This window comes from Trachypithecus francoisi, unplaced genomic scaffold (assembly GCF_009764315.1).
Source record: "Trachypithecus francoisi isolate TF-2019V2 unplaced genomic scaffold, Tfra_2.0 Lachesis_group2, whole genome shotgun sequence".
NCBI classification, from domain to species: Eukaryota; Metazoa; Chordata; class Mammalia; order Primates; family Cercopithecidae; genus Trachypithecus; species Trachypithecus francoisi.
The window spans coordinates 139,096,378-139,108,449 of record NW_022681465.1 but is presented as its reverse complement, the minus strand read 5'-3'; the positions used below and the strand labels follow the sequence as shown (position 1 = coordinate 139,108,449).

The 12,072-nt window shown below is 39.0% G+C and overlaps 1 protein-coding gene across 1 annotated transcript in view; it reads right to left on the bottom strand.

The window, feature by feature from the left end:
• Positions 1 to 281: 281 nt before the first annotated feature.
• The window catches only part of IRGM (immunity related GTPase M), a 32,738-nt gene continuing 20,947 nt past the window's right edge, over positions 282 to 12,072 (bottom strand). The window contains 1 exon segment of the mRNA XM_033181565.1: positions 282 to 347. Within this exon segment, the coding sequence (XP_033037456.1) occupies positions 282 to 347 (66 nt within the window).

Genomic DNA, 12,072 nt, shown 5'->3' with positions numbered 1-12,072 from the left:
TCTGAGGGTGATTCCTGAGTTTAAGACACACCTTAGTCTTACAATATACTGCTTCAACACAAGCTATCTTTTTATCTGGTACTCAGCTGAAGAAGCCACCCTAAGAAGTAAGTGTACCCTTGAATATTACCTTGGGCTCTTTCTCTGCAATCTCATGCCTTGGCCTGCCTCATCACAATGAGCCGTGACCCACACTGTACAGTTTATAAAAAGTGATCTTAGCTGTTGCTTCTATCCTCAGTGTTCATTGTGTATTTTCACTGTAGAAAGTTCCTAAATGCTTACATATTTCTGGGCCTTGTGGAATTCTCTGGAGTACTCTTGGGGTATGTCTCACGGCAGGCCAGCTGTAAGAGAGTGGGTAGGGAATGTGAGCCTTGTGGAAGTTATGCCCCCATTGCCTAGCCAGCACAGTGCCTGGTCAGACTAAGTACTTGGCAAGCATTACTTTTTAAATGGATGAATGAATACATTGCTTTCATTCAAAGAGGTTAATGATGACATATTCTTAACACATGAATAATTCTTTAGTGCTTAAATTACCAATAAATGCAAAGAGAATCTGAAAACAAAGATTTTTCTAATTTTTCTGTGCACATTTATGTAACACAGACCTCATCTACGTTTCTTACTTCTGATGGAAGCAAGTAAGCCAGTTTAACAAAAATGAACACTGACATGCAATTAAATTTTTGGATAATCTGCACATCCTTGGAAGCTTCATTTACCTTTCCCTTTTTACGCATTGCCTTTTCTTATGCATCTAACACTGACATCCATCTCAGCTACCATCAGCATTTTGGATTTTTCTCACTGATACGAACATTTTTATGCAGTTGTTTTTAGAATTTCAGGAGTCAAGAGTGACCTAAGTAATTACTAGGCGTTTTGACCCCTAGTTTGTATTTTTTGCATAATTTAAAGATTCCAAGTCATTGAATTTTGTTTGCTAGTATTTTTTTGTTTGCTTCATTAGATCAATTATGCCTCTTGTAAAAAGTAAATTTTGTTTTCCCCAGAGCCCTGGAAATCAACAGGTGTACCCACATCACAGCCACTTATTTCTTTCTTGCTGAAAGAATCCTAAGAGACAATAATAATTATTCTCATAATAAATTTTCAATAATAATAATATAATAATAATTATACATTTATCTTTTTCAATAATAATAATTACACAATAATAATAATGTAGACCTTTTAACAGTAATAAATATACATATTTGGATGCACAAATAGAGATTTATTAGGAATTGGGAATACCCTTCAGTTTTATTACAGTTCTACAAATTACCTATATCTAAGTGGATAAAGATAAATTCTAAATAAATTTCATAGTGATGAGCTCAAAAAGTAAACTCTTTTTATGCTTTGATTTTAAGTGGAAAGTAATATGGCCAGAAAAAAGGTGGAAAGATGAGGAGAGAGGAGGAGGAGCTGGAAGAGAGGAAGAGAGGAAGGAAGAGGTAGAGGAAGGAAGAGAGAAGAAGGGGAGTCATTTATTCCTGAAGATAATAATGATGGTGAAAATTTATAGCAATGGCAGCAAACACGTGGAGCCCTGTCCTAAGTACTTCACATCTGTTGATTTGCATGTCTTTCACCACAATCCCATGAGGTAGAGAGGATTATTACTCCCATTTTACAGATTGGGAAGCTGAGTCAGAAAGTTGGGATCACTATTTGTACTCTCTAGCCTCACAAAGTTAGGAAGCATTAACAAAAAAAAAGTTTACTATTTCAAAACTTTAAGCATACTAAAATTAGCAAAGATTTTTTTTCTTACCTGAGCTGGGCCTTACTATTTCTAGGGCTTGCAGAGCTCATCTGTATTTCTTTGTCTTGCTTTTCTCTCAGGATCCTTTCAGCAAGCAAGAGGTACATAGCTGTGGTTTGGGTACACTTGTTGGTTTCTAGAGCTCTGAGGAAAATGAGGTTTGCTTTGTACAAGAAGCAAAATTGATTTAAACAAGCAAACAAAAAGGCATAAGCAAATGAAATTCAATGACCTGAAATCTTTACGTTATGCAAAAATGCAAACTAGGAAACTAAAACACCTAGTGGTTATTTAGGTCACCCGTGAAATTCTAAAAATTAAAAATGAAGCACTTATTCAGAGGACTTCATAAGGTTGCAGAGTGAAGTCACTGCCCTAGAAGGTTAGCAAGTGTGGTACCCAACCTATCCTCAGGTGTCACTGTCTTAAAATCTGTGTAATCCTGGGCAGGCTACTTACCCTCTCTGTGTCACTAATTTTCCAGTCATGTTTCTTGCAAGTCACTAACCTTCCAGCCAAACCATTGGCTACAGTCCATGAATCAGTATATAATTTCACATCTGGCCACTTTTCCTTCCATGCAAAGTGCACAACCAGGTGCACTGCTCGAAGTTCTGCCCACTGGGAAGATTTTCCTTCATGACTGTCATTCAGGGATGAACTAGAAAGAGGTTGTATTGCTGCAGCTGTCCACTTTCAGGTGGTGCCTGCATGTTGTGCAGAACTATCTGTGAACCAGGCACTAGTCTTCTCTTTCTCTGTCAACTGATCATAAGGAACTCCCCATGAGACCATCAGTGCAGGCTGTGGGAGAAAAGGCAAGGTGGCAGGAGTGGAGTATATGGGCATTTGAGCCACTTCCTCATGTAACTTACTAGTGCTTTCAGGACCTACTCAAGCCCAATTATATATACACCACTTCCATTTGATGATGGAATGCTGCTGTGCATGCCCCACTTTATGGCTAGATGGGTCAGAAAGCACCCAGTTCATGACAGACAGTTCAGGTTGCATGGTGACTTGATGACCCATAGACAAATGTTCAGTTTCCACCAAATCCCAGTAACAGGCCAAGAGCTGTCTCTCAAAAGGAGAGTAGTTATCTGCAAAAGATTCACCTATGAGGGTGAATCACCTATGATTCACCTATGAGGGTCTGCCAAAGGCTCCAAACAACATTCCTCTCTGCCACTGATGCCTCAAGCACCATTGGATCTGCTGGGTTATATGGCCCAAATGGTAGAAAAACTTGCTCAGCAGCCTGGACATGTTGCAGAGCCTTCTCTTGTTCTGGACCTCACTCAAGATTGGCAGCCTTTTGGGTCACTCAATAAATAAACCAGAATAACACACCCAAATGAGGAATGTGTTGTCTCCAAAATCGAAATAGGCCCATTAGCTGTTATGCCTCTTTGTAGAAGAGGCCAAATGCAGCAACTTATCCTTCACCTTAGGAGGAGTATTTTGACAGGCCCCAACCACTGGAGCCCTAGAAATTTTACTGAGGTAGAAGGTCCCTGAATTTTAGTCAGATTTATTTCCCATCCTCTGGCATACAAATATCTCACCAACAAATCCAGTGTGTTTGCTACTTCTTGCTCACTGGATCCAATCAGCATAATGTCATCAATGTAATGGACCAGTTTGATATCTTGTGAAAGGGAAAAGTGATCAAGATCTCTCCAAACAATATTATGACATAAAGCTGGAAAGTTGATATACCCCTGAGATAGGATATTGCTGGCCTTGCTAGCTGAAGGCAAATTGCTTCTGGTGGGCCTTATGGACAGGAATGGAGAAAAAGGCATTTGCCAAATCAATAGCTGCATACCAAGTACCAAGAGGTGTGTTAATTTACTCAAGCAAAGAAACCATTTCTGGTACAGTAGCTGCAATCAGAGTCACCACTTGGTTAAGCTTATGATAATCCACTGTCATTCTCCAAGATCCATCTGTCTTCTTCACAGGCCAAATAAGAGAGTTGAACTGGGATGTAGTGGGAATCACCAACCCTGCATCTTTCAAGTTTTTGATGGTGGCAGTAGTCTCTACAGTCCCTCTAGGGATGTGATATTGTTTTTGATTTACTATTTTCCTAGGTAGAGGCAGTTCTAATGGCTTCCATTTAGCCTTTCCCACCATAATAGCCCTCACTCTACCAGTCAGGGAGCCACTGTGGGGCTTCTGCCAGATGCAAAGTATGTTTTTTTTTTTCTTTTTTTTTTGAGATGGAGTCTCGCTCTGTTTCCCAGGCTGGAGTGCAGTGGCATAATCTCAGCTCACTGCAAGCTGTGCCTCTGGGTTCATGCCATTCTCCTGCCTCAGCCTCCCTAGTTGCTGGGACTACAGGCGCCCACCACCATGCCTGGCTAATTTTTTTGTATTTTTAGTAGAGACGGGGTTTCACGGTGTTAGCCAGGATGGTCTCGATCTCCTGACCTCGTGATCCACCTGCCTCGGCCTCCCAAGTGCTGGGATTACAGGCGTGAGCCACCGCGCTAGGCCTGCAAAGTATGTTTATGCCAATTATGCATTCTGGCACTGGGGAAATGACCACAGGATGAGTCCAGGGACCCACTGGACCTACTCTAAGTCAGACATAAGCTAAAACTCCATTAATTACCTGACCTCCATAAGCCTCTACTTTAACTGGAGGACCACAATGACGTTTTAGGTCCCCTGAAATCAATGTCAGCTCAGAGTCAGTGTCCAGTAATCCTCAAAATGTCTCATAATTTCCCTTTCCCCAGTGCACAGTTATCTAGGTGAAAGGCCAGAGGTCTCCTTGGGGAAGGATGGGAGAAAGATTAACAGCATAAATTGTCAGTAGTGTACTGGGGTCCTTCCTCAGGGGGACCTGGCCTCCTCTTCATTCAAGGGGTTCTCAGTCTGTAAACTGGTTCAAATCTGGAAATTGATTGAGGGGCCGTGATTCTCTGTTTATATAATTCAAGTTAGTCTTTTGTCCACTCGGCCTGGAAGTTTTCTGCTTATATAAATTAAGTAAGAATATAATGGGCTTCCTGTCAATTTCACTTTTAGGAACACTGTGATTAATTAGCCAATGCCAGAGCTCTACATGAGTCAGACTATTCTGATTGCTGCTTTGCCTCTGCTGTCCATTATGGTAGCTATGCCCACCTTGCCTTTGATGGTTGAGTGCCGCCACTTGGCTCGTGCCACCTCAGGATCCAATTATTCCCATTGCACTTAAATTTTGTAGTTGAGTGACTGCAGTTCCCACTGTTAGATCTGGCATACATAGAAGAGCAATCACAGAGCTCTTCAAGGATGCAGATGCTGCCCTCACAAATCTATGTTGCAAAGTATTGGTGAAGGGTATGTCTTCTGAACCCTCCCAGCTGGGATGAGTAGGTCTAAAGTGACTAATCCACACCAGCATCCCAATCTTCCTAAGCCTTTTGATCCCTCCCTGTACATTACACCAAGGGAGATCAGGCATTGCCAGCTCACCCACAGTGGGCAATCTTTTCAGCTAACCAAGCAAACAAATTATTAGAACCTTTTTAACTCCCTGAGCTGCAACATTAAATGCATAATCCCTGTGTAGTGGGCCCCAATCAATAAATTCAACCTGATCAACCTCTATGTTTCTTCCACTATTATCCCACACCTTTAATAGCCATTCCCTGCCTGTTCTCCAGATTTCTGTTTATATAAATTAGAAAACTCAAGTAGTTCTTTTGGAATATAGCACACCTCCTTGTGGGTCACACTGTGAACCTCACCTCTGGGGGCCTGCTTCTAGTTATAGGTTTGGGGTGGGTCCTGAGGAGAATAAACATTGTCTTGCCTCACAACTGCCTCCGGGGAGGCCATCAGTGTTGCCTCAGGCAGCACAGGGTTTATCTTCTCAGACAAAGGTGGAAAAACTGATGGCAGCATGGGTCAGGGATGGGGATGTTGCCACTACTGGGGATGGGGAAGTTGTTTCTTCTGGCAAAAAAGGCTCACCAGAATATACAAACTCAGTGTCCCCAGCTTTATCAGGAATGCTGATAGAAATACATATATTATAGATTCAGAAAAACCTTTTTATTCCTGTTAGACTTTCAAATTCTTGATAACCTGTTTCACAACCCTAGGTAGTTGTAAGCTAAATAGCATTAAATATGCATATTAAAGGAAACAACTCAGGTGAAAATCAAGTAGCAAAATTTACATCGTAAGGTACAGAGAAAAGAAGTCTGATGTGCTAGAGGAAGATTAAAAATGAATGTCAAATCAAACATAAAATTACAAAAATCTATCATGGGATTGTGTAAGGAAATCAATCGTATTTAGGTAGGAACTACCTATCTTTCAACTGGATCAATGACCTCTGGGCAAAGCCGACACTTAATCCTGCGTTTCCAAAAAGGGAGAATTATTATGAGGTTAGACAATGTGATGTTTTTACGGTACACTTAAAAATTTTGTTTAAAACAGACATTTCTAAGTGTCTCCACTACACTCTTCTTAAAAACCCCAAGAGTAGCCTGTTTCAATAACTATTTTAGTCAATAAATCAGGTAACATAATACAAAAGCAAGCAGTTTAAAGCTGAGATGAACTTATCTGTTCACACTCTTGGGGTTCCATAAGGAAAAACAGGTTTATCCCCCAAAAGGAGTCTGGAGCCTTCTCTGTTTTCTTTAAGGAACCCCACCCAGGCTGTTATAAACTATTTCAGGTCCCTCATGCAGCAGAGGGTGCAAGAGAAAGGAGAGACAGCAGAAATAAATGAATAAAAGAGTTTGATCAACTGAAAAGAAAAAACTTTTGCTCAATAAAAAGGATAATGTCCTAGGAAAGGAAACAAAAAACAAATATAAAAGCCTTTTAAATACAAACACACACACAGACACAGACACGTCTTGGACGTTAGCTTTTAATTAAGCTGACTTTAACCATTGAGCTCCTTTAAACAAAATCTTTTTAAATCTCGTTACCATATTTCAGCTAGGGCAGATTGCCACTATTTCAGAAGTACCAAGTATCAAACCAGAAAGGGTTTGATTTAGGAACCAAAATCCAGGCTGTCGTGGTAGAAAAAAGGCAGAACCTTAACTATTATGCTGTAGCATGGGGTGACAGCCATTGCTTTCAGTTTCACCTGGCTAGAAAAAGGTGACCTTATATGTAAATAAAGTCCCTTAAGTAGTCAAAATCAGAAATCTCTCCTTTTTTTTTTTCCTTTTTCTGGCCGCTTTCTCCTCCCACCGTAGCACCTTTTTTTGGTGGAAATTTAGCCATTTCAGAGACCTCATTCCTCATAATTTGGAGCTTTCTTTCAGATTTGATCAAGATGGATAGAGTTGGTCAAACCCAATGGGAAACAAATCAAAACAGCAACAAAAACAGAAACAAACAATAACAACAACAACAACAAAAAAACAGTTAAGCAAAACAAATGATCACATAACGCATATGATTACTGAGTGTTCTAATGGTAAGGAGAAATTAAGACCAGCTGGCTGTTAATTTTAACTTTAGCCAAGACAAACCCCAATTTAGTTACCTACCTAGGAATGGGTCTTAGGCTGAAGACTGCTCTCTACCATCCTAGGACCAGGAAAAAAAATCATCTTCCCTGTTGGAAGCAAGCTCAAATTCCATAAAGGAGTTACCTGCCATCCATCATCTTGGAAGCAGGAAGAACTTGCCTTCCTTGTGCTTTTCTTTCCAAAAAAATAAAAATAAAATAAAATAAAGGAGTTGTATAGCAAAATAAAATTTAGATCTTGATTAAATGTGGAGAGATTAAGGATTCTCTGAAGGGTGTGCTTCCAGGCCTCAGCAAATTGTCTTATTGGTTTGAGCCATAAAGATAGCTCAAGCTGGTGCCAAGCACTGATAGGAGCTTTGTCAAAAATCAAGGGCACCTCTACTCAGAATCCCTTTGTAGTTACCAAAATGTAAACCCCAAAATCTGAGACAGGTCTCAGTTAATTCAGAAAGTTTATTTTGCTGAGGTTAGGGAGGTGCACCTATGTGTTGACTGTAATGGTTCCTATTTCGATTAATAAAGATGTGTTTGAGCCTAGTTATAATAATTTAAAAGTTGTGGTCTGAAACTGCAATTACTTTTGCACCAATGTAAGTATACATCTTACTGCAAGTTTCTCTTTATTCTCATCTGTACCCCAGATATTAGCATTATTTTTCTTTCCTCCTTGGAGATATAGGCTTGGATCCTCCATGTCCACAGGCTTTGGAGGTCTTTTGGAATCTTTAGTAATTCCTACTATTTTTTAAATCCCTCTTAAAGAAACATAATACGCAGGTGGAAATTGCAAATATCTTCAGCATGTTGAGAGGAATATGAGACCAATTAAGAGCAATAATCAAAGCTGATCCTCTTACAACTACATGAAAAGTTGCCAAAGAACTCAGTGTTGACCATTCTATGGTCATTTGGCATTTGAAGCAAATTGGAAAGGTGAAAAAGCTCGAAATGCTCAAGAGCTGAGCAAAAAAAGAAAAGAAAAATTATTAACATACACCCCTCACATATTAAGCCAGGAAGAAATAGAAACTCTGAGCAGATCCATAACAAGCAGCAAGATTGAAATGGTAATTTTAAAATTGCCAACAAAAAAGTCCAGGACCAGATGAATTCACAGTTAAATTCTTTCAGACATTCAAAGAAGAATTGGTACCAGTCCTACTGAAACTATTCCAAAAGGTAGAGAAAGGGAATCCTCTCTGAATCATTCTATGAAGTTAGTATCACCCTAATACCAAAGCCAGGAAATGACAATATCAAAAAAGAAAACTACAGATCAATATTCCTGATGAACATAGATACAAAAATCCTTGCCCAGGCGCGGTGGCTCACGCCTGTAATCCCAGCACTTTGGGAGGCAAGACGGGTGGATCACGAGGTCAGGAGATCAAGACCATCCTGGCTAACACAGTGAAACCCTGTCTCTACTAAAAATACAAAAAATTAGGCGGGCACAGTGGCGGGCGCCTGCAGTCCCAGCTACATGGGAGGCTGAGGCAGGAGAATGGCGTGAACCCAGGAGGCGGAGTTTGCAGTGAGTCCAGATTGCGCCACTGCACTCCAGCCTGGGCGATAGAGTGAGACTCCGTCTCAAAAAAAAAAAAAAAAAAAATTCCTCAAAAAAAATACTAGCTAACTGTATCCAACAGCATATCAAAAAGATAATCCACCATGATCAAATGGCTTTCATACCAGGGACACAGGGATAGTTTAACATATGCAAGTCAATAAATGTGATACACCACATAAACAGAATTAAAAACAAATTAACACGATCATCTCAACAGACAGAGAAAAAACATTTGACAAAATCCAGTATCCCTTTATGAATAAAACACTTAACAAAATCAGCATAAAAGGGACATACCTTAAGGTAATAAAAGCCATCTATGAGAAACCCACAGCCAACATTATATTGAATGGGGAAAAGTTGAAGGCATTCCCCCCTGAGAACTGGAATAAGACAAGAATGCCCACTATCACCACTTCTATTAAACATAGTACTGGAAGTCCTGGCCAGAGCAATAAGAAAAGAGAAAGGAACAAAAGGCATCCAAATCGGTAAAGAGGAAGTCAAACTGTCACTGCTTACTGGTGAATTGTATACCTAGAGAACCCTAAAGACTTATCCAAAAAGCTCCTAGATCTGATAAATGAATTCAGTGAAGTTTCAGAATTCAGTGTAAAATTAATGTACACAAATCAGTAGCACTGCTACACACCAACAGTGACCAAGCTGATAATCAAATCAAAAACATAACCACTTTTATAATAGCTGCAAAACAAAAACAAAAACATAAACAAAACCCACTTAGGAATATACCTAACCAAGGAGGTGAAATACCTCTAGAAGAAAAACTTGAAAACACTGGTGAAAGAAAACATAGGTGACACAAACAAATGGAAACACTTTCCATACTCATGAATGGCTGGAATCAATATTGTGAAAATGACCTTACTGCCAAAAGCAATCTACAAATTCAATGCAATTCCCATCAAAATACCATCATCATTCATCACAGAACTAGAAAAAACAATCCTAAAATTTACATGGAACAAAACAAGAGCCGTACAGCCAAAGCAATACTAAGCAAAAAGAACAAATTTGGAGGAATCACATCACCTGACTTCTAATTATACTATAGTCATTAAAACAGCACGGCACTGGTATAAAAATAGGCACATAGACCAATTAAACAGAATAGAAAACCCGGAAATAAACCCAAATACTTACAGCAAATTGATCTTCGACAAAGCAAACAAAAACATAAAATAGGGAACTAACACTGTATTCAACAAATGGTGCTGGGATAATTGGCAAGTCACATGTAGAAGAATGAAACTGGATACTTATCTCTCACCTTATATAAAAATCAACTCAAGATGGATCAAAGACTTAAGTCTAAGACCTGAAACCATAAAAATTCTAGAAGATATTAGAAAAACATTTCTAAACACTGGCTTAGGCAAAGACTTCATGACCAAGAACCCAAAAACAAATGCAACAAATGCCAAGATAAATAACTAATTAAACTAAAAAGTTTCTGCACAGCAAAAGAAATAATCAGCAGAGTATACAGACAACCCATAGAGTGGAAGAAAATCTTTGCAAACTGTGCATTCAACAGAGGACTAATATCCAGAATCTACAAGGAACTAAAATAAATCAGCAAGAAAAAAACAACAACAACAAATAATCCCATCAATACGTGGGCTAAGGACGTGACTAGACAATTCTCAAAAGAAGATATACAAATGGCCAAGAAATATTTTTAAAATGCTCAACATCACTAATTATCAGGAAAATGCAAATCAAAACCACTATCTTACTCCCGCAAGGATGGCTATAATTTAAAATTTTTTAAAAAAAAATAGATGTTGGCATGGATGAGGTGAAAACAGAACACTTTTACATGGCTGGTAAGAATGTAAACTAGTACAACCACTATGGAAAACAGTATGGATATTTCTTAAAGAGCTAAAACTAGATCTACCATTTGATCCAATAATCCTACTACTGAATACGTCCTCAGCGGAAAAGGAGTCATTATACAAAAAAAAAAAAAAAAAAACCTTGCAGATGCATGTTTATAGCAGCACAATTCGCAATCTCAAAAATATAGAACCAGCCCAAATGCCCATCAATCAATGGGTGGTGTATATATATACCATGGAATACCATATATATACCATGGAATACTGCTCAGCTGTAAAAAGGAATGAAGTAATGGTATTTGCCGCAACCTGGATGGAGTTGGAGACCACTATTCTAAGTGAAGTAACTGAGGAAATAGTGTATGTTCTCACTTATAAGTGGGTTATAAGTGGGAGTGAAGCTATGAGGACACAAAGGCATAAAGATGATAAAATGGACTTGGTGACTCATGGGGAAGATGACTACACATTGGGTACAGTGTACATTGCGCAGGTGATGAGTGCACAGAATTTCAGAAATCACCATTAAGGAAATTATCCATGTAACCAAATACCACCTGTTCCCCAAAAACCTACTGAAATTTTAAAAAAAGAGAGAAAAAAAAGATGTGTGATTTCAAAGTGAAATATTAGTGACTTAAATGAGTACACTGAAGAGTTTCTGCACTTCACTGTGTGTTATGTCAATAAAATGAATAAGCAAAAAAATCACTTGCAAATAGATAAAAAGTAAAAATGTTATCATCAGAAATGAAAATTATTTTAGTGGGTAATCAAAATGTGAAAGGGTCAATCTACGTCACTTTTTTTTTTTTTTTTTTGAGGCAGAGTCTCGCTCTGCTGCCCAGGCGGGAGTGTAGTGGCGCGATCTCGGCTCACTGCAAGCTCTGCCTCCCGGGTTCACGCCATTCTCCTGCCTCAGCCTCCCGAGTAGCTGGGACTACAGGCACCCGTACTTCACATTTTTGAAGACTACTTCAGTGTTCCCCCTAAGATACTCATCTCTTGGAAAAGGGTAAATGAATGTGCTAAAGGTTATTCGTATTATCAGTTACAGTTATAAAGCAATGGAATTATTTGGGAATAAGAGCTGGTGGGGTTACAATATCTTGTTTTAATATCTGTTCATGGGATATTTTCACTTTTTTTTCCTCCTGCAGAATTTTCACATCTTCAAACTTATACTCTCCTTTTTATTGATTTTTGTCAGAAGTTTCTTTATGTATCATTACCAAAAAGACAATGGGTTGTACTATCTTCAAAATTCCAGATCATCTCATCCATCCATAATGGCATCTGTCACTGCAGTGGTTTCGAAGTCAAGCAGTGGGTGAATTTTCCAGCCTTCTCA